At 37.7% G+C, this 23,687-nt stretch overlaps 1 protein-coding gene and 1 long non-coding RNA gene across 12 annotated transcripts in view; one reads left to right on the forward strand and one right to left on the reverse strand.

The window, feature by feature from the left end:
• Positions 1 to 23,687, reverse strand: part of LOC135161568 (syntaxin-1A) — a 55,787-nt gene that overhangs the window by 26,829 nt on the left and 5,271 nt on the right. For all 11 annotated transcript variants that reach the window (XR_010298812.1, XR_010298808.1, XR_010298811.1 and 8 more), the window contains exon 3: positions 17,771 to 17,870. Coding sequence is in view for 6 of the 11 variants with exons in the window: in XM_064119264.1 (XP_063975334.1) it covers positions 17,771 to 17,870 (100 nt within the window). In the remaining 5 variants the exon portion in view is untranslated. The remainder of the gene's footprint in view (positions 1 to 17,770; positions 17,871 to 23,687) is intronic.
• LOC135161572 (uncharacterized) lies at positions 3,199 to 23,687 on the forward strand. Its single transcript, XR_010298815.1, has 3 exons — positions 3,199 to 3,503; positions 21,037 to 21,178; positions 21,269 to 23,687. It is a non-coding gene; the product is annotated as an uncharacterized LOC135161572 (long non-coding RNA).

A 23,687-nucleotide genomic window follows, 5' to 3' on the forward strand; every position in this document is an offset into this window, starting at 1 on the left:
CGAAACGCTTCATAAATATATTTATTATCCGCAGATGAGTTACGTATTTTTGCACAGAATTTCGTACTTTTTACTCTCTTCGATAATTTGTATCGGACCTTTATTCTCACTTCGGAATTACGGACCTTTCGCGTAATTTTTATTGAACTATTTCCGTCCGCGTACATTAATAAAACCAGCCAGATACATTATAAAAGCTTTCAACGCTCATAAAAAACCTATCATAGAAAAAAAATAGAAAAAAAAGCTCAGGAGGGGTCGAATAATCGGATATAGAATAAAGGTAAAATCGATTCTAGTTACCACAAATATATTGGAAAAATGTATATAAGAATGAGTGGAAAACCGCGTTTCTCAATATTTATGACCCGATACAGCAGTGAGATGGGTGGGGAAATAAAAATGGATTCCAGGTTACCTACCCTGGCCTATCAGGAGCAGGTGGACACTCGAAGCTCGAAAGTGGCACTTATTAGAGCTTTACTCGTAGTGGCACTTATTAGATATTCGCGCGGTAGGGTACGACGAAATTGCCATGCACCAACATGAGAAGACAAAAGGGACGATGACGAAGATTGTGAAGGAGATGAGGAATGAAAATTTGCAACGGGACACTTTAACGAATCATGTCTATAGGTCCAGAATTGCAAGGGCTGAGGGGCTAGTCTTCGAGTGGCGTCGGAGGATGCGAATAAGCGGAGAACGAAATGCTTTCTCGCGCCTGAATATTCATGAGAATTCACGTGAAATACATTGTGGAGTTGGATGGTGGGTGTCTTAACAGGAACCAGTTCCATAGATTTTCTATGTATATGATGCCTTAGGTGGAGGGAAATTGATTTGAATGGTTTCATTGTAAATGAATTTGCAATTTTGAACTTTACTAGCGCCACTCCGGCCGCGACGTTGATGCCCTTATGTTATTTTTTCATTTTTTTTTCTATTTATAAAAGCATAATCACGAGCACAATCGCAAGCATAAATGAAATGAATGGTGATAACAAATTATAATAATCTCAGTGATTTCTAAACAGAATACTTCAATACAAATATTAGGGGCTTGTTATGAGTGTGAAGTTGGCGGCCCACGGCGAAGCCAAGGGCCGCGGGAAAAGTCAGTCTCTCAGTAAGTGTTTCCAATCAATTCCCAGTTGCAATTATGTTGCAAAAAACGAAGATAAGTAACAGATATAAAGAGTTTCCAGTTCCTCGAATGAGAATTTAATCTTCAGTTAGAAAACATTATATTGTGCTTCTAAAGAGTGACATAGTTTTCGGGACTGATTGCTGTTTTTCCTCGTCCGTGAATTGGTATTGGCCCTTCCTCGAACTCGAAAAAGTCAAAATCTCTACGGAAAATTATCGTTCACGACCAGTGCCTTAAGGATTTTTAGTCGCGTGACATTGTCGTCCGAGCCCAAGTGTATTCACCCTGAAATATACTATTCTCACTCAGGCGAGTTTATTACTCCAGCCGGAAGCGAGGATTGTAATCACATGAATCAGAAAATACTTTACTCCCCAGAAGCACAATATGCTATTCTTTATGTTTGACCCGTTCTGGTTTTCCCGTTTATTTTTTTTTGTATTATTATATCGGTGTTCTGGTTTCGTTTTCTATCACAGTAAAGTTGACAATAGCAGTACAGCTTCTTTCTAGCATAAGATATGACCTAGCATCAGCCTTCAGAAATCCTACAAATATAGTACCCTCACTACCAAATTAAAAAGAATTGCTCTATTACCGTTAACCTTTCGGTTTCAACGGATTATTTGTATTTTTCCAGAAACAAATCTTCCAACTTCCAGTTACACCCGTTTTTTTTCTTTGAAAAATGGAAACTTTTTTCGGAGGTGTTCCCGGACAGCCACCCATCCTTCTAGTGACCACGGTCAGTGCTACTGAGCTTTCTAAGACTGATTTATCCAATCATTGCCGTACACCAGCCCCATTACATGATAAACCGTTTATTAAGTCTTTTTACAATATATGTACAGTATCTACATATTTATTTTTTACTTAATGATTAATACGACTAGGCCACCCGCCGTGAGGCTTTATACCTAAATTAACATAAGTGGTTTGTATTAATTAAGAGTTAACATGATGTGTTTGAATGCGTGAGAGAAAATTTCAATAGAAAAAAATAATTGTAGAAGAAATCCTATTAGTGACGAGTATTTTATTTAGGGGGGGGGAGGAGGAGGAGGAGGATATACCGGCCTCTGCACGAGTCTCATTACTATCTGATCTATTAAATCTCGTCCTCGAACATTCGATATATCAGAATTGAAAGGGTCAAGTGACAAGAGATGAATTCTTCTAAATTACTTTTCATTACTTGATCCGACCTAACCCTCTCTTTTTATAAAAATCTATGCCTGATAAATTGGACTTACAGACTCTAGTCTTGTTCAGAACTTGTAGTTGGGTCTCGTGACAAAAAACAATGTATGTCATATGGTCTGAAAAGTTTTTTACTGATAAATTAAATCATAATGTGCGCCTCTGCTATCAAGATTTTTTTATTTTCACACGAGCGGCGGGGGGGGGGGAGGCTTCACCAACCCCACTTCGGCGTCCCCTTCGCCCCTCGCTGGGCGGGCTGTCATAACAAAAAATAATACGTGTAAAAACTGTACTTGGTTGTGTGAACCAATATTGATTCAGCCAATCCGCCTAGCAGACATAGCAACTTTATTTCTATGCTATAATAGAGGTGTAAAACCTAAAAGGTAAGAGAATGAAAGAGGATTTGGAGAGTTCAAACCCCCAAGAACCGAAAGTCTTTTGATTTTGGCGAAATGCACTTGTTCAGAACTCGTTGAAGTTGATAATACAACGATGCTTCATACATTCTGCCAGTGTACCTCAGGAGGATTTTTTCCAACCCCCCCATGGCAGTGGGTAATGGCCTAAGTGTTTGATATCATGTATGTAGAGTAGATTAATAGGCCATGCGAGGTTTCCGAAAACCATAACTGGGCAAGGTTGTTTTCATAATAACGCATTGAGTGTACCTCGGGATCTTATGGTGGTCTAACTATTCAAAATGGTACCCCCTCCCCGAGAGTTCCATTCTGCAGGTTCTTTTGCAGGTGCCATATTAGAATAGGAAATTCTCCGCCTATTTAACTCATTTGCCTTAATAAATGGTCCCGTGGAGCTCAATCTACTTGACATTTTTCTAATTATTTTGAAACAACTCAAGCACCTCAAGTGCGAGGTCTCCCGGGTTAGGATATACGTCGCAGAAAAATGGAGGAGCTTATGCTAGAGAGGGGGAGACTACGCGTGGTTGCCACAATCGACACAGTTCAGTATTAGTTGTATGCGCACGTATTGATGCTCAGTTTACTCCTGTGTGCGCGAGGCAGGTTGGACTGTATATTGCCAAAAGTTTGCGGTCTGACTCAAGTGTTCAGATCAACGCGATCCTTGCGCTCAGCCTGAGAAATTTTGCCACTGCCGGTCTCGGTCCCGCTACCTTAATCCGCGAGGGGTACGTCTTCACTTACCTACTGGGAATATACCTCGAAAACGACATCTCATTTTTGCCAAATATCCATTTACTGCAGAGAAATATTTAGTTTTTCAAAATTATATTTCTCCGGTCTAATCACTGCCAAAGGGGACCGACTTAGATTTAAATTACGATAATCATATTACTCTAGGAAATGAGTATTTTCGACGTGGCCTTAAATTAATTCTGTGAATAATTATTTAGTTTTTCTCAGTTGCTGATTTTCTTGAGGGAAGAATTTTGATGAATTATTTATGATGATAATTATTGCAGCAGTTCAGCCAACGCTATAATTAAGATGATCGTATTCTGGAACGATATGATTGATGCAAATTAAAAGTAATTAGAATTGTCAGGGAATTACTCGATTTCAGAAATAAAAGATTGAAAAAATAAATATTTCCTTGAAGTTAATGGATATTTATTAAATTTTTTTTTCTCAGCGCACTTACACATTTTTTTACTGGATGTTCTATACTTTGTCGTGAACGTTCTGAACTTTTTTCTGAAAGTGTTCCCTATTTTTTACTGAATACTGTTTCGTTTGGTAGATTAATTTTTCTCTCAGTGTAGGCACGAAACCTGAAATATTATTAAATTTTCTGCTCTCATCGAAATCCCATTGACTATTTTTAGCTTTTCGATAATACATCAAGAAGTATCATATCATTTGATTACCATTCTGGCAGTCCAAATGATACACTCTGATCAATTAGATTCAGAAATATGAGAAAATGATTTCAGGGAAGAGAAACCGGAAATTTAATGCAATCCAGTTGCAGCTGACGAAAATCAATTTTCGATATTTCCGACAACCACCGGATAAGTTTGTAATTGATATTGCAACGAACGCTAGATATTTTGTTTAATTAGACTTCTATCTACGATTCAATGTACTCCTTCGCGACTTATCCTTAATTGTGAGTTATTCCGTCAACTTCAACCAAACGCTTCCAAGTTAAGTCATTAGACAATAAATGAGGAAAGTTGTTTCCATGGAAATAACTGGTTATCCTGAAATGACGTAAGATTCTCTTACAAGATTAAGTAGTTATAGTTCGTTCCTCCTGGGATGCGTAATCCCAAGACAGTTTTTCATTTTCCAACATCTATATTCTCGCTCTAATTACCCACACGGAGACAAAAATCTGTGAATTTTTCTAGTGTAATTCCGATAAAAATTACTGTGTTGCACACAGACAAATTTATTATAGAAATTTCCGTACGCGTACTGGAAAATATTACAATCCCTACGGTGTAAACAAATGGAATATTATGAAAGTAAAATTTGTGGGGAATTTTTACAGGTCGGGAAAAATTCCCGGTTAAACTAATAAAATTTCCTGTGTCAGCACTGACTTGGATTACGCGCCTCACTCCTGAGCTAGCACCATAATTTTTTCTTGAAAATTTCTCTCCATATGCCTTGCAATCTTGACACAAAATGCAGACCTGAAAAAAATTCCTACGTCGCCTAGTAAAATTTCCTCATCGGCTTAGGAAAGCCGAACCGAATCGAGGCGGATAATATCGATCTCGTAAAAATTGAAAGTCTAATGGGCGACGACAAGATGGACACTAAATGGCTGATGCGACAGGTCCCATGACGAAGTCCAACATCGGCAATAATCGGATACATTCGTCTTATCGTTAACCGATCACAATGAGTTAACAAAAAATTGCTGTACGACACCGTAAAAAAATGGATGAAGGCACAATAAAATAAACTGATCGAGATATTAAATTTCAAAGGATTTCCATCACCTTTTCATTTAAACCCAAACAAAAAATGATGGACATTCAAATTTTATAGCGCTATTTCGTAAATTTTCCGCAGCTACATATCACTAATTACAAAATGTCCTACAAAATTTATGAATTGATAGAAATTTTAATGTGTCAATACAACACATTCGAGTATTGTAGCATTTTTTATCTCGATTGTAGTTCCCCCGTAACTTTTGGATGACTTTTCTCTCCATGCACTAACGATCCAAGCAAACCCTCGGAGAAACCTCGAATAAAACGTGCGGCTTATTCGAAAACTTCCTTCTTTTGATATTCCCCTTCCACCTTCTCCATGACCCACTTAATCCACCCTAAATCAGCTCCTACCATCTCAGTAGACGTTACAGATACAGTGACACGAGGTGATATCGTTCTTCTGAAGTCTGAAGACCTACATTATATCACTACACTCAAAATCCATTCATTCTTGTCGTCAAAAGAAGGCATCAACCAGGCAACGACTTTACTTCGATGCCACTTGATTCATCGTATTCGGAGAAAAGGCATTGAAAAAGAAAAAAAATATATATAGCAGTATGTATCATTCTAAATACATACTGCCTCTATTGGAAATGGGTTATTAGAAATAATAATATCCTGTAAATAATTGTAACGATTTCTTTTCTTTATTAATTAACTCAAATAATTGTGCTTGGAAGACACATCCGCTCTGTACCGATTCCTTAGAGGAACTAACTACATTCACAAAGGGAAACAAGACCCTGGACCATTTAGTCACGTGATCTCAAAGGGTCCGTTTCATTTTTCAATTGCTCCCAAAAATCTGAGTATGGAATCTTCTACAAGTTATTGGGGAGTGACGCCAGTGATTATCTTGATGTAGAAGTTTTGTCACTTATTGTGAATAGGAAAATTACGTAAATTCAGTAACTGGATTAGGGGCAGGAAAATCGAAGGTTGCTGTTCGAATCCGACCCCATCGGTTTACGTGTTAGGTCAGATCCATATCTACGTACCATTACATGGATTTTTTTATGAATGATTACCACGCAGCTGCCTCGCTGAAGTTGTGTTAAAGTGGGTAAAATTGAAATTTTTTCGACGTTAATCGATTATACGTGGAATGTACTGAAATGTACTTTACTTGGGTTTGTTACCACCTACACCCCGTTGCCTCGGTATCCCCTCTACATATAACAGTTCTGTAATATGTTCTGTAATATCATGAACTGTAATGAAATGAGCTATAATATCCCCTCTACAGAACTGTAATATTACAGTCCTGTAATATGTAGAGGTGATATTATAGTTCATTTCATTATAAATACTCATTACAAGGACACTCCATCATACTATTATTTATCCCACGAGATAATTATTACAGCATCACCCATTACATTGCTAATTAATCACAGCATTATTTGTCACACGGAAAAATCATCACTACGAGGTCAATAAATCTGTAATTCTCTTAAATTTAATCCCAGTCTGGGCCACTCATTTTGTTCAGTAAAACTTTCTTGTTAAATTATATAAAAAATTATCGTTTCCCTCCTCCCTAATGCGAAATCCTACTCGATGTGGAGTTCTATATAAATTTCCTATCTTCCATGTGATGAAGTGGTGAAATACGTGGTAATGAATGTTCGTAGTGATGAACTGTGTTGTAATAATATTAAATTGTAATGAGATTAACTTTGATGAGTTGTCCAGTAACAGGTGGAAATTATGAATTTAAAAAGTAATGGAATATGGTGTGATAATGTCACGTTCCGTGATAAGGTTCATGAAATAATTAAGCAAAATATCCCATTTCTAATTCTGGAAGATAAAGAAAAAAAGGGGCATCAATGCTCCACAATGTTTTCGATTGTTTAAATAAATGCAGAGGTCAGTCTCGAATGTTTGAAGTTTTTCTAATACACATGACCTACAGGCAGTCAACAGTCATAAAACCCTGATGGAAGTCAATTTCTCTCAACTGTTTCGGGTCAGGTACTGATTACAGCCTGAGGACATACCCAGTGCGTCGTCCAGGTATAGCATGTCAACATTTGTTTGGGGACATATTTCATAAATGTTTATAACTCAATAGACATGAGACATAGAAACATGAAAAAAAAATTACATGACATAGCCCAATTGTTTAATGATCTGTGTCTCGATAACTTTTTAATAACTTTGCAAATACTCGGAATGTTAAGGGTTGCAATTACAGGATTGACAGGCAAAGCTCTGTATCCTCATTTTCCTGTCACCGCCCACTATTCTACCACCGTCACAAGGGGATATTTTGTAAACATTTGCTTGCCAATAATCAGCCGCAGTCAAAATCCAAATTTCAGAGGGACTATATCAAAGGACTTGTCATAATCTCGTGTTTTGACAAGTTCAATCACTGGACTTGCAATAGTTATGGATATTCAGTCACAATCACAGGATTTGCATCCAAATAATATCCATAACTATTGCACATCCTGTGATTGTGACTGAACAATATCAATAACTATTTTAAATAAAAAACGTGATTATACCGAAAATGCAACTGGATACAGCGATTCCATTGATTAGAAATGAGAATTCAGAAATTTGAGGCAATGAATTGCCTTCAAATAAGAAAGTGTTTGTCGTTTACAAGTGTTTTACAAATTGTTTTTTTCCATTAGACGAAATAAGGGAGTCCAAAATTAAATACTCAGGGCCAGGGTGTTGTGGCCCTTTAGTCTTTTTAGTTAGTTCCTCTAAGGAAGGGAATTAGAGCTGTTGTGCCTTTCGAGCGTATAAAATAAAAGAGAGTAAATAACATTCACACGTTTAGATTCATTACAAATATCCCATTTCCAATAAAAAGATTCACAGATAATTACGGAGAATCAATTTTCAAGTGTAAAAGAAGAATTCTTTTTCTGCGGAATTTCAGAACTGGAAAATGAGGGCTATATGAGGGATGACCGAAAATTCAATTTTCGTCTCTAAAAAGTTTTTTTCGATTAGGAAATTTTCCAGGAAAAGCTTCAGTTCCGAGTGTCTCGGTTATACGATAAAATCCCCACGTCCACAATCCCCACATTCATAATCATTCGGTGCAAGAATCCCCCATTCAAAATCCCTCCGCCTCACAATCCCCAGAATCAAAATGCCCTTTTGTAAGCACCCCTCCGACCCCAAAAGCAGCATCACGACATTAACATATGAAATGCTACACTTACAAATGGAATTGACGTACGTGTCATTATCATATCATTGGTGGGGCGAAGTGTTACTGTCAAAAGAAGATGCAAATACGCCATTTAGGATTCACGATTGACAAGTATTGTTAAAAGTGCTCGAGATTATGAAATTCTGCGTTACCTGACAGGCATTAAACACAATCTGGATTTTTAAAGTAGACCAGAAAAAAAATGATGAAGAAGATTGAAGTTATTCTTCATTTTTTTCAATTCAATCCGCAGCCGCATCCATAGTGTTGGATGGGGACAATTAGCCGAAAGACGGTAAAAAGAACCGCAATATAGAAAAAAAAGAAATAAATAAAATTGATTAGATTCATAAATAGACTTCATCTAATTTAAAAGATACATCTTTACTAATTTAAAAAAACGTACGATAAAAATATATCACACAGATGCGGATGCAAACAAAACGAAGGTACCATCGATTCACACACAAGTTAACAAACCTAAAATAACTGTGATTGGAAAGTAATTACACTCAGAGAAAAATATAATTTTGCTAATTAAATATTTTTCTGACAAGAATTTAAAGCAGATTTTCTAATGGAAGTTTCGAACCTTCGTTTATCCAAAACAAATCTCACTAGCGAAATTATATTTTTCTGTCATTGTAAATTGTCAAGCATATTTTCTGTATTTTCAACTACTTCATCAATAAAAATGGATCAATAAATATACCTTTTAAATACATTTTTTATATTTTTCACTAAAAAAGTTCTTCGTTTGTTTCATCGTATTTCACAGTTGCATAAGTTCTTTTAATAGAATGCACACGATTCATCAAGGAATCTACTTCGTGAACACCGCTGTGACGTTCAGGAGTTAGATCATCCACTACATCATGATGATCACTGGATGATCCAACAGTGATGTGAATTTTCCCTCATTATTTATAGTCTTTAAATCAGAGGAAACTTTTCACTGACTTTCAAGTTGGCGGGGTCATTTATCTAAATTGTAACCAGCTAATAATACCATCTAACCGAAGCCTGTTCTGATTGGACTGCAGAGTTCGACTTGTACCTTACCGATTCTCCTTTGACTTCACTTGGAACTCTATTTGCGATTATGGGTCGTCCGTTAAATAATCAAGAACTATCATATCTACGGTTTACTATGTTAACAATTACATGATACAGTCCATTATTAAGTTACTGCCAACTCAACATTATCAAATATTGTAAATAAAAGTTTGTGAGATATATCGACATTGTCTCACCCCATAAATCGGTTCATCATTTATTAATTCCCACCCAATCATTAACGTCCGGGCCACAATAAATAATTGAAAGCACATCATCTCAATTTCATACACCGACATTTCTATTGATATTTATGTTTTCTCTTTGAGCCTAAACAGAATGAATAAGACCTATTACGGGGACCTCACTTGAGGTCTAGAGTGTTGTACCTCTTTGTTACTTAAATTTGTTCCTCGAGGGAATTGGTGACGAGCGGATGTCTTCCGGGCGATTAACGAATAAGAAATTCCAAGATAATTATATCGTAGTTTCGTTATTTAGAATATCCTATTTCCGATGTTATCGGGAAAACTGATAAACAGAAAGATGAGAAAATCCCAAAGCCTCTACAGGCCCGTCTTCACGATATTGGCATTATATTTTATGCTTACTCGACAAGATTATGAAACGGGGCCGAAACCTCCTGAAGTTTTTTTTCTCCTTCACTGGTGATCGTGGAGCAACCAAAAATAGGACGGCAATACAAGGGAAGACGCTACGACTTGCTGAAAGGAACGATATCGACCTGAAGATCGGAAGTCAATACGGGAAAATAAAAGCAGGGGAAATGAAAGGAGTGTTCTGCAGATAGAAATATTTGATAAAAGTTACTCCAGTCGTATAAAAGTGTATCATGAGCCATTGGTCACTCATTTCTATCCCAAAATCCAGTGAAAATGAATATATAGGGTGCCCCATTTGAAACAATCCACCTAAATATCTCCTGAGGGGGAGAATGACAGGAAATGACACGATGTTTTGAGACATTACGAGTCAAAAGGGCGCAAACTTGTGCAGGGGTTCATGTGCTCATGAGTTCATGAGTTGTTCAATGTGACCATGGAGCTCCACACATCTTTGCATTTTTTTTTCCTTTTTACTATCGCAAGGGATGCGAGCAGACTTTACCTCCATGTGGTGCATCCTGGGTCACGCTAAGAAAGCCGGAATCTTCAGTTTGATATCAGAATTCATTTTCGTCGCATTTTTTGAGTAAAAACGCAGGAGTTGACACTAATGAGGAGGTGTCTGAACAGCTCATCAAGAAAAGGGAGTTTCCTTCGAGTGAAAAATTACGATTGCTATTTTACAAAAAAAAAAACAACTTGTGCTTGCAGTTGGCGAGTATCACCATCAAATGACCCCTTCAAACCCTACAACTAATGCCTAAGAACAACCCTCAGGAGATATTTTGGTGGATTTTTTTCAAATAAAACATCCTGTGTAATGATCAAATTATATTATATATAAATCAAATTTCATGATGATTAATTTTTTCGTAAATAAAATAAAGAAATACGTTTCAATCGTTCATTCTTTCTCCTCAATTGAGTTACGACTCACAGAAATGTTATATCCTTCATTTGCTATTCACCCTTTTCACAGTCAAACTTCTCGAAATAATCCGATTAAATGAATGCTATTATACACTGGGTCAAACTAATAGTGACATGTCCAGAAGAATTAGGGAGAAATTAATGATCGCCACAGATGATTGGGCAGCGTAACTTGTCACAGGAAAGAGTCAAGGGTGTGGTGAATAGCACAATCGAGGTGGTAAATTGTGCTAGAGAAAACGAAAAGATTCGTGAAGTGGTAAATTGGTGAGATTCGACGAGATTGAGAGAAAAAAATATGACTGGGGAAAGTAGGAAAAGGGTGAGTCAAGTTGAACTAGAAAGGGTCAAGAAAGGTTCGCGGTGGATGCGGGTAAATAGTATACCGAGAAAAACAATTATTTTCGCCAAATGTCCATTTACTTCAGGTATATATATTTAAATTCAATCCTTTATATTGGGATACGGATAAAAGTAGATAAATAAATGTAGCAACACAATGACTTTTCCAATTTCCATTTTCCAACACTTTATTACTGAAATCAGAATCCTTTCCTCTCTAATTCTAATTCTCTTGGAGTTATCCCTAAACCTACAGATATTACCAACAAGCAGAAATGGCAAAAAAAATTTCCACAACCGATATTTGAAAATAACCCATTGACCTTTCCAGAACACCAAGAGGCCACTATAAACGGCCGAAAATAATGAATATTCAGTGCTCTAATTACGAGATTCGATTAACAAACGAGCGACACTCTCGTTCTCCTCTCACCCGACTTTTAGAACATCAGTTGAAATCATTCATTCATCAGTAGAATGTACAGTGGTATGTGGCTATAGAAATCACATTCAATGGGTGTGTAGGGTGGGACATGTACCCATTCCTGCCCAACAGTTGGGATATGCAAAGCATGAACCGTTACATTCAATGGATGATTTCATACACTATCCATATTGCGCCGCACTGTTAAAATGCCAAAGGTTAAATTGCCTTTCAGCATCTACTGTAATCGACATCCAACGATTTCACCCGCAAACACCAACCTCATAAATAAACAATTTATTAAATAAACTTGCGGGAAAGATACTCCGATAAGTGAAAGACGTTGATTTATAAAAAAACATCCTCCGCATGGGCCGACAAGTCAACGCAAATAATTTCCGTATTATTATAACATGTAAAGTTTAAACGAAGATTTCCCCCCGCCCCCACAATTATACAGGCGGAGGAGGGCCTCAGGGCCATTGGCGCTGAGAATTCGGAAGGGTTTTTAACTTAATGGGACAATATCTGAAAATATCAGAAAGTAAAACGATTGTTTTGATAAAGCATTTAAATCGATTCCTATCATTGGCCATTCATTTCTTATGAGCCATCAATTACTAGTCATTATCTAATCACTGATAACGTTTTAATGAACAATTAATCACGTGAGCTATTCATCGATTACTACCGACTCGCAGCCTGTCGGGTAAGGTCAGGTCAGGTCAGGTGTTACGATTAGATAGGTTCTGCTGTACGTTGAAACACGTACGTTACTGGTGTACATGTCGGCTCTATCCGATCGGTACATTATTTTAAACCGGCGTATTGATAGTGCTTGGTATGTGTGGACGAAAATTAACCGTCTGCCCATAGCTGTGTTTAGTCCAGGTCAGTATTCTATAGTTTTTCTCAGAACAGTGCCGGAATGTTTAGAATAATTTTAATAAACAGAACCAGAGAAGGAAAAGAAAGAAATGAGAGAATAAGGGCCCTTTGTCGAATGGGTCCAGAGTGTGAAAGCTTTGGTCACTAAGGGTTAGTTCCTCTGGAGACATCATAGAACAAAGATATACCTTCTGCGTGCGATAATAAAGAATTAAAGTTTATAGCCAAATGATTTTAATATTATTTAGAAAATTCCTGTCGATAATCCAATACGGCACGATCTCTACTTGAATCTGTCCCCTACGATAACCCCGGACGCCTCGGATTTCCGCACAATTAGTGTCACGTCGTCATTTTCAATATTTTTCGAAAACCTCCTGAAATATTGTGAATTATAAACGCAAAATGCCTAGCCTAGTATGCGGAAGATTGTGAGTTCAAGTCCCAGCGGATGTGATTTTTTCACACCTTGAAGCTCCGACGAGTGGGAGACTGTCGGTAAGGCAGTCGTCTGTGCCGGTATGGATTTTCCTAAGTCTCTTCACATCATTTGATGCCTAAAGGAGGTCAGACGGCGTTTCTGTTGAATTAGAGAGTGAATTTCGGTGGTATCCGGTACCTTACTCGGCAAGAGTGCCCGGCGCGATACTGGGAGAACCGGGTTCGATTCCCGGCTGGAGTAAAGCGAAGATTTTTTCTCCGTGATAGGAATTTTCCTGTGGTTTTCCATGCCAACTCCTATGTTCTATAAGAGTGTAATGAGGTGCAGTGTAGAATCCAAAGTCGGAAGCAGAGGGGATGGTAAGGTCACTTAGTCGAAAAAGCAGAGGGCGGAAAGGCCGTAGAAGAGTGTAGGAACTTCTCATTTGATGTGTCATGTTGATAATCAGCAAGATTGTCATCTAAAGTCATCACATCTTTCCTTAATTATTTTATGATGTCCGGACGGAGAAGAGCGCTGCAGAGCTGACTGCGACCTGTATATCGCAGTGAGAATTTGTCCAGCGACGTTGCCAGCGCTAGTTTACACGATACACAGTCCGGGGGGTACGGAATATCGTGCTGGCAATGTTATAGTGAGAATTATATGGGGGCGGCGCAGCGCTTAACGTGCAACTCACGCTGTTCGTCGGAGAGCCGCGACCTGTCGACGGGTAATCAATATCAGCCGAAGAAGGAATGTAAATACACTCTACGAAATACTTCAGTAGAACGAATGTTGGTCACAAAGACTGCAAGTAGATCATCATCCAAGCTGTTTCTGTGTCTCTCCCTCTTTCCAAAATCGATCATTAGTGTATATTAATTGTTTTTAGCGAGCTACCTCCCTACCTCCATTGATTGTTCAACGAATGATCGCTTTGAACTAATTTTCGCGAAAAATTTGTGCATTGTAATCCTTACCAGATGTGGTATTCAAAGGAAACTCTCCTCTGTCCTCTGGAGTCATAAACGTTCTCTTGTTTTTTCCCTTAGTAAAGGTTTTTTAATTAGTCAGAATTCAGTCTCTGGACAACGGTCCTCTTGGTCAGTCGTGCCTTCCTCGTCCCAATAATAAAGTGTTCAAGTCAAAGTAATTGACTGTGTTGCGACATTTATTTATACACTTTTACCCATATCCCAATATTATACAACTCCAGAATTTCATTTTCTCTTTCTGGGAGCCACATGTTCATCCGCTTCAACCAAGCATCCTTCAACTTAGAATGAATCTTGAATTGTTTAAATTTAGACTTATTCAAGTCCACGACCCAGAACCTTGAGGATGACATCCTTTATTGTTAAATTTGAGGGAGCGTCTGGCAGAGACTCTGGTTTGTCATTCTTGCTCGAATGGAAACCGGGATTTCCGTTCGCATGCGAAATATTCACTTCATCTTTCTCGTCATCCGTAAAGTCAAGAGCGCTTAGGAATAAATTGAAGCGAAACGACTAAAAGGTGTTGCACATTCATTAAGTCTGTCAGCCTGACATGTGAGTTGATTATGGAATCCGTACGGAATGTCTGGGAGTCCTGTCGGGAGAGAAAGACTCTTGGGGAGCTTATGTATCTATAATCGCAGTGATGATATTCAATATCGTATTGTGAAAACGATCTCTTAAGGTTACGGTCAATGGAAAGGTTGGAAATCCCTGGAGGGTCTCTTTCGTCTTGGAAAAATCCGGATCTGCCAACAAGCTGGAGGACTTTCGCTACAATGACACCACTTTCTTCAAAGTGGGGGGAACTTGAGGGAGGATAGGTAGTCCTTGGCATACGCCCAGACTATGTAGGACCTCAGGGCAGTGACTACCCCTGAATGGTCCACTTTCAAATCCACAAAAGATCGTTTATTATTATGTATTCAAAATGGGGTAATTTTGAATACATAATAATTCTTACTGACAGGTGATCCTGCCCTATTATTTCGTGGCAGAGCCAGAGGCCAGTTAATTTGGCTCGAAACCAAACGCTCAACCACCCTTGTGGGGTTGTCCAAAAGCTCATCCATTCAGTCGAGTTCTCATTTCTTGTGTCGATGATCTGATGCTCGTAATCTTGATCTCAAACTTGTTTTACGCTTTGACATTTCACAGGAGTATAAAACTCGGTTTTTCGTCATTAAAGCAACAAAGAAGTAACTGAAAACTTACACTTGACTTATCGATATTTCGATACTGAGAAACTATACGAAGTCATGAGAGGAGGAAGTGCAGAAATAACGGAGTTGACGGCAGTAAAAATCCGAATTTAGAGCTTTTAATGCAGTGCTATAAAACATGATAATCATGACTACAATCATTATCATCGAAAGCAAACCTTCTAATATAATTTTCGATTTGAAGGAGGTCGATAATCATTGCAAATTGAATATCTCAAGAATTTTCATTGTTTTCAATTTATAATTGATAAAATTCTTTAAAAATAAAAAAATCGAAAACTTTAAAAATCCAGGAATTTCAGTTTTCATCTAAAACGCGTTATTTTATACTGCTCGTAGTTTTTTGAGATAGTTCTATTGAAAAATATTTAATCTATCCCTTCCCCCTAGAAATTCACCCTTTTCGTGTCTGGGCCTGCTTAATATAATTTTCTCATTCCCTGAATAACCAAATAGGAATCAAATACATAAAATCTCAGCCAGGGTTATTCATAATTTCTGTTCGTATCGAGAACAATTTTGAAATCCGTATAATATGTGACATGGGACACGCAACGTGAAAATCTGTTTCATCATTTGCACCCTTATTATGTGATATATTCTAAAATACGGGTAAAGTAGTGTTCCCTTTAGTTTCCTTTAGGTCATAGATTTCTATGAAGGCAATATTAAATATACGGGGTGTTCCATGTGAATTAATCCACCTAAATATCACTCGAGGGAAACAAGTAATAGAAAATGTCTTGGAACAGGAGAAAAAATAGCGCAAACATATCTAGAAATTCATACGCTCATGAGCTCCTGAGTTGTTCAATGTTGCCAAAGTTGACTTGCAATATGCACATAAACCTTCACATATGTTTGCGCTATTTATTCTTCTTTTTAGCACAAGGAATGCCGGCCGACTTTACCTCCATGCGGTGCATCCTGGGCACACTAAAACGTCTGAACCTTAAGTTTGATACCCCACCTCACTTTCGTCGCATTTTCTGACTAAAAAACGCAGGAATTAACATCAATAATGAGGTATCTGAAAACAACTCATCAAGGCGAACACGTTTCATTGACGTGAAAACTGCGATTGCCATTGAAAAAAAGCTCCCTATGCTTGCGGCTTGCAAGCATGACCTTGAAAACTGAAAAAAATGCATGCATCAACTGCCCCCCTCGAAACCCTACAACTCATGTCTCAAAACATTTCCTGTCACTTGCACCCCTCAGGAGATATTTAGGTGGATTGTTTCAAATAGGACACCCTCTACATCCGACTCACAGATATCAAATGCCCCGATTCAAGTAAAAAGGCCAAAAGCACCTTTTGGCCCTTTGCCAAGACAGATTGGAAAGAGAAAGCATGCGGTACGATTCATAGTTCAACCCTTTGCTTCACGAGCATCGTGAATCGTTTGAACGTGAGAATCATGAGAAGGGGTGAATGTATTAACGTGTCATAAAAACCCGCCGTAATATCGCCGAAAAATTTTATCACTATAAAATTGTGAAGATAGGAATGCGTTGAAATCGAAGACAGGAGGGGTTGCTGATACCGAAAAGAAGAAGGAAGTTGTTCTGCGTATATTGTATGATATGATATGATTTATATAATACAATATTTTCCCATGAAATTCCAATATTCAATTTAACCGTAGAGTTACCCATTTGGCCGTCTCTACTCCTCGAAACGCAATAAACTTCACCGCTCCCTTACTTTCCGTATATTGCGCTCTACAATCGTATTTATTTTATTCATTGCCAGCTTATTTGATAACTTCTCAAGTTGGGTGGGAGCGAAATACGTTTGACGAGGGAATTTTATCCAGAAGGAATTCGAGAGATACGAGAACGATTGAATGATGGGGACATTAGGGTTTGAATCAGGAAGGGATTTTACCGAGTCTGCACGTTAGATTAGATAATTATCGGTGTCATCTGTCTCAAGGAGTTCAATAATAACATCAACCGCCCTTAGACATACAGAAGCCTCCAATAAAAACACCTCACATTCTGCTGTAATCTTAACGCGGAAAATATTCATTTTCCTCCCGGTCTTCAGGCAACAAAATACAAATTTTCCTTTGCAAAATTTGTTAATAAATAACATGTGCACTGGGGCGGGAAAACATGACTTTACAGCCTCGGCGCACAATGTACTGTTCTTCGATTGATGTAAAATGTAGCAGAAATCAAATGCTCTTGATAACAATAGTTTTTTGTCAATGTACGTCAGGTCATTGGAGAAAGAACAATTACTAATATGTTATATTGTTTAAGATTAATTCTGAGCTTTCACGGTCCTAATAATATTCTTTGTGACATCTGATAGAATATCGATGTTCATTAGATGCCAGAAGAATTATAAATCGGATAAATAATCAAAGTGGATGACTTACTCTCATCGGTTTGTGGCGCCGACAGGATGGCACTGTGCTTCTTCTTCACTTCCTCGACGTTCGTTTGGATATTGTCAATCATTTCGCGGATTTCCTCCACCTGGTTAAAAAAGACTACATTAGATATCGAATTAAAGTGTTCTGAATATATTTCAATACCTCGTGAATAAGAGCGATTGTACATTACCCTTCACGACTTGAAAATTTACAGATACAACTGATCATAATAGTATATTTTGATACAAGTGCGACAGAGTGGCAACAGTGTGAAGTTGGCGGCCCGAGGCAGCCCTCGGCTTGGCCTCGGGCCGCCAACGAAGCCCAGTACTGACCCTAGTTCAAAGCCTGGTTCAAGACGGTTGCCAGGCTTGGAAGTTTCTAGAGTATCTCTGGTTTCAATCAATGGTCATACTAATGGAGTCATAAAATTACGGAAAATTGATTGGAGCCAATAACGTTAATAGTTAATTAATTTCAAATTGATTAACTAGATAGCCAGCACCTGCACGACTTGATGAAAGCAATGACAATTTGTCGAAACGTCATGTTTAACAGCAGATTCCTATAATAATGTTATAAATGAAAAGTAAAATGAATACGTGTTAAATTTGATTGTAAGTGTATTTAATTCCAACGCCTGAATAACGTCAGGGATTATTTAACAATTCCTGTCATTGGGATATGGGTAAAAGTAGATAAATAAATGAGGCAACCCAATTAATTACTTTAACTTGAAGTCTATTATTGGCACGAGGAAGGCACGACTGACCTAGAGGACCGTTGTCCAGACACTTAATTCTGACTAATTGAAAAACCTTTACTAAGTGAAAAAACAAGAGAAAGTTTATAACTCCAAAGGACAGAGTTTCCTTTGAATACCACATGTGGTAAGGATTGCAACGCTCTCAAGATTAGAGCACAACGAATCATAAATTAGTCCTTTTCTGGAGACTCTTCCAAACACGTCATAAACCTTGTCAAGTGATTTTTAAAGATAAACAGAAGAGCTGTGTTCTAATTCTCCAACACCTGTCCATCATTCAATAATATTAATTATTCTTCCTGGGATTATGGGCCCAAAACCCTAGGACATCTTAATGGCAGTCACGAAATTATCAGAAATTAACGATGACATCGGACTCTGCGGTATGAATAACCCAGACCAAAGGTTCCACCAACCTCTGACTAAATGAATTATGAATTGGAAGTGAGGGTCCGAGGTCCACCGAAACTGCAAAAGCGCTTAAACCACAATCGATACTATCGCCCAGTGTGTTAGTCAACTCGATGATATTTCGATGGCCATCAAGAGTATCGATAGTGCACATATCGACATCACGTCAGGGTTGTATCGGTATCAAAATTCGTCTGGTTGTTTCATGTTTGAATATCGCATCAAACAAGTTATCTTCAATACATGAGGCCTGTCAAGGCGACGTCAATTGACGCTGAGGGAGAAGCGAATTTCTCCTGGGGACAAGAGCCTATTTCATGAAGGAAAACTAACCCAGTTTCGATGGAAAACGGGGAATCGGAAAAATCGGAAGCGACAGTAAAAAATATACTGAAAAATATATGATATGGGATTTATCAACTGCACCATAATATCGTTTTTGGACGGAAGAAACTCTCTGGAATTCATTTGACGATCACTTTTTTTTAATTTTTTTAAAATAGGGCATTTCACAGGACTTGTATACCTGAAATATCATCAGGATGTACGAGCTGTTAACCAACCCCCATGTGTACACTGGGGGATGGCTGATGGGATAAATTTCCGTCTCTGGAACATAGGTCTGATGCAGAAACCTCAACATATCGATTTTTTTCATTCCTCTTTCATTCATTCCCAGCGAACAGGGCGTCATCAATGAGGACTAATGCGCAGTCTTTGAATACTCTATTCATAATGCATTGCAAAACGACCTGTGCAGCGGTGAACCCGAATGGGATTTTGAATACTCGTATTGTCCATCAGAAGTCACAAAAGTAGATTACTCAATGGAATCTGGGTACATTGGGACTTGATGGAACCCTGATTTCAAGTCGAGTGAAATGTAAAGCTTCTTATCACCGAGTTGGTCAATTGGATCTCTAATGATCGGCGGAGAGAACTTTATTTATAATTATAACATAATTTGACTGAACTCCTGCAATAATGATGATCATTAAATAATTCATCGCAATTCTTCCCTCAAGAAAATCAGAAATTTAGAAAACCTAATAATTATTAACACAGAGTTTATTCAGGATCACTTAGAAGATCCTCATCTCCTAGAGTAATATGATTATCGTAATTTAAGTCTGACTCGGTCCCCCTTGCAGTGATTAAACCGGAGAAATACAATTTTCAAAAAATAAATACTTCCCTTAAATAAATGGGTATTTGGCAAAAATGTTTTTTGTCTTCGTGTAATTCTTTCACATAACAAGTGTTAAAGACCATATGCCCACAGCTCAAGCGATTGTACGATTTATTTGATAGGTCTCCGAAGCCGAACAAGTCAAACACATCAATAACATCCGTCATCATACAGAACCTTTCGGAGCAGCAGCAAAATATTACTATTTTCTAACTTCCCGAGGGAAAAATTCCTGGGATGGGGTGGGTGGTACCATCAAGAGCCCAATGGCTCGGATGAGTTTACAACTACCCGGGGAGCAACAAACCCTAATAGCAGAAGCCATTTGTAGTTGGTGTTCAGAATCAGAAGCCTGCCAAACTTCAAAGTTCAGTTTTCCCCAAAAATTGGATACGAGCTGGCATGTGCTTCCCTTCGGCGCGTTTCACAGCCGCTAAAAGTCTCTTAGGGATGAAACAACATCATTTGCAAGATGCACTAAAGTCGGGGTGAGGTGTCGGAAAGCTTCTCATTAAAATAATCCCTTCAATTGCGAACGTCTCATATATTCAAAAAAAATAGTTAACAGATGCTGATAAAGAAGAATCATCAAACTGAGAATTAATTAACCGGAAACGATAAAATGAGCAATGGTGAAACAAGGAGTAGAGGTAGAGAACATAATCAATAAAAATTATGTTGGAAATTCCCTAATTCACAAGCGAGAATGAAGATTCGGTAAAAATTGGACTGGTGTTGTTGGTGGATTGAACCTGGACTTGGTCATTTGTCCTTCATTTCTATGTTTTTTCCAAATTCGTTTGAAATTCTTTTCTGCAACTGCAAAAATCAAAAACTGATTTGGCCCATTTTTTTCCCAAATCCTGTTTTTTTGTTTTTGTTCTCCTGAGATTCTAATTTCAGAGACCAACAGCTGCGTTATTTCCTTGATTATGGGCCACGTTTCAAGGATTCGCAAGTTAAATGTGAGCTGGACATAGAAGAAATAGTCGTAAAGAATATAGGAATGGGCGCCGTCTGGACTATAGCTGCCCTCCTCATTTCTGTAAGTACATTAAACGTGGGAAGGACGATGAGAAAAAGAAAAGCGTTTGGAATACTATTCCTCTGATTAAGTGAGGGCTATCTTTCACAGAGGCTCATAAAACTTCATGACCTCGTTCCCAGTACAAGAATGAGTCTAGAGATGTTTGCCAGAAATTCACAAATCACGTGAGAGCATTCGTCTTAATTGTCCTAAAAATGTGACTGGCAAAAATATCGAGGATTGCATGTGAATAGAAGGGCCGGTGGGATATTGATTTCCAAAGGAGCCGGAGTTGTCTACAAACGATGGGATGTGAAGCAATATAATCACTTTCTTCCGGTATTTCAAGTCATGTTGAGAAGGCGATGCCAACGTGGAAAATTGTCCAGGTTTCCGCAGTCGTGCTGCTTCATCGACAGGCTCTTGTGCTGACAAGCGAAATAACAATAACAAACCCCTGGCTTACGGTAACATCCTTATCTCAGATGTCAGAGGTCGTGGGTTCGAATCTCGGTTAAAAAAAAAAATGTACAGTAAATTTGATAGAACTGCGATTTCAGGTTTTCCTGACGTTTACGTTTTAAACAGTAATTTTGACGAAACTTGTTATTGACTTTTTTCTGAATTTTTCTGTTTGTGGGGTTCCATTTAGTGATCATAAAAAACTGTATAAAATCGATGCAGTGGGGGTCACTTTATATCTAGAGACCCGATTGAATACAGATTTTTTGATTCATCAAACATCCCAATAAATATTTTTTTCTCAACTAACAATTTAGTTCCCTAGAGTTTGAGCAACCCGGCCAGATTGTTATTTGCAAATACTGTTCTTTCAAATAAATAATTCACTACTGTACATATCAGTTAATTGTTACTTTCAAATATCCAATTATTCTTTTGAATCTTTTCTCTTTTGAGGATATATTAGTTTTAATGGAAATTTTTCAAACTTAACATTGCCTCTAATACCCGTCAATATCTGTGATTATTAGTCCATCAAAAAATCCTGAAGCTGTGTATGTAATTTTAGAAAATGTTCTATTCAAAATATTGTCAGTGATTGCAATATTTGATGAAATAGCGAAAATATACCAAAATCTGCGAATCCAGTAAATTCCTGATCATTTGGACTTTTCCAACATAAGAACTACTTCAATTTTATTGACAAAACAAACCCTGGACACGACTGAATTTATTCATTAGTGAGATTCGATCCATAATTGCAGAAAGTAATGACGAAAGTGCCTCATAAGAAAAATATTTTTATAGAAGTAAAAAATCATTTTTCCACTGACTTACTATTATTAATAATTTTATTTTGTAACGTTCCTGTCTCCACGTTCCAAATGTTCTGTGCATTTATAAAAGTCACTTCTGTGATAATTCATTATTACTAAAACATGTCATGGTTATGCATAATGATAAAGAAGTTTTCCGCTGTTCTGAAAACTGGTGCATCAGAACTTCAGTCTTTTCCGATAGTTTGCATAACACAGACATATATTTCACGTTATGCAAAAATCCCACAATTACATATCACCGTCTACGGATGAGGTCAAATGTTCTAACGACACACTCAATAATCATTGGAGTCTAATTAATTTCAATTTTAATTCTACTGAAGTACCGACCGTACCGTGAAAAAGGTAGTATCCCAACACACATGAAATCATTGATGCGAAATTACCGAAATGCGAGTTTTTTTTATTATAAAAACCTACAATTAGGAGTTGAATGGCTGGAAAATGATCCTCGGCCTTCTGCGAATCACAAACTATTCATAATTAAATAGAATAATGCTCTTGAATAGTTATACACATCATCTTTGGCAGCATTGTCAAACATGATGTGCGTGATCCAGTACCAGAGCACGAACCAGTACACGAACGATGTCATTTCCCGTGTGTATTTAACAGAACAAATCATTGTATTTCAGTTACAACTCCCCAGGTAGAAATATGAGTTGGATTTACAAGGTCGAACATTCCGGCTAGATAAATCTTGTCAGAATAGCAAATGGCTGCTCGTTGTAAATCGCCCTCTTCTCAACATATGCAATGTAACTATTGAGATGTATCGTTAGCTAAATATAAGCCTAAATAAAAAAAACTGTATCCCAGATCGATACCGCTCCCCGCAAGCCCTATTTTAATTGAATAAGTTAGGGAACACTAGGTTTACTAGTCAGTCGTATTTGAAGCGAATATTTTTGTATACGAAAAAGAAATTTTGGATAAAAATTAGACTAGAGGTCGAAACGTGGGACGAAATGATAGTAAACCACTTTATGGGTCAATTATTGGTGGAAAATATAGACTTGAGAGGGTAATTTTTCCGATAAAATTAACATTTGTCCCTCGTTTCACCCCCTGGAGGTCAAATTTTCACCTAAAATTTCTTTTCGTGTTATTTACAAGTTCGAAATTTCTCAAGTCATATTTAATAGTCCAAAGTTCTAGAAGTGCTCCAGAAGCCTTCCAAAACTCCATGGGGTATGCGGATGAAATATATTATTACTTATAAATGA

Source organism: Diachasmimorpha longicaudata, chromosome 4 (genome assembly GCF_034640455.1).
Source record: "Diachasmimorpha longicaudata isolate KC_UGA_2023 chromosome 4, iyDiaLong2, whole genome shotgun sequence".
Classification (NCBI taxonomy): Eukaryota; Metazoa; Arthropoda; class Insecta; order Hymenoptera; family Braconidae; genus Diachasmimorpha; species Diachasmimorpha longicaudata.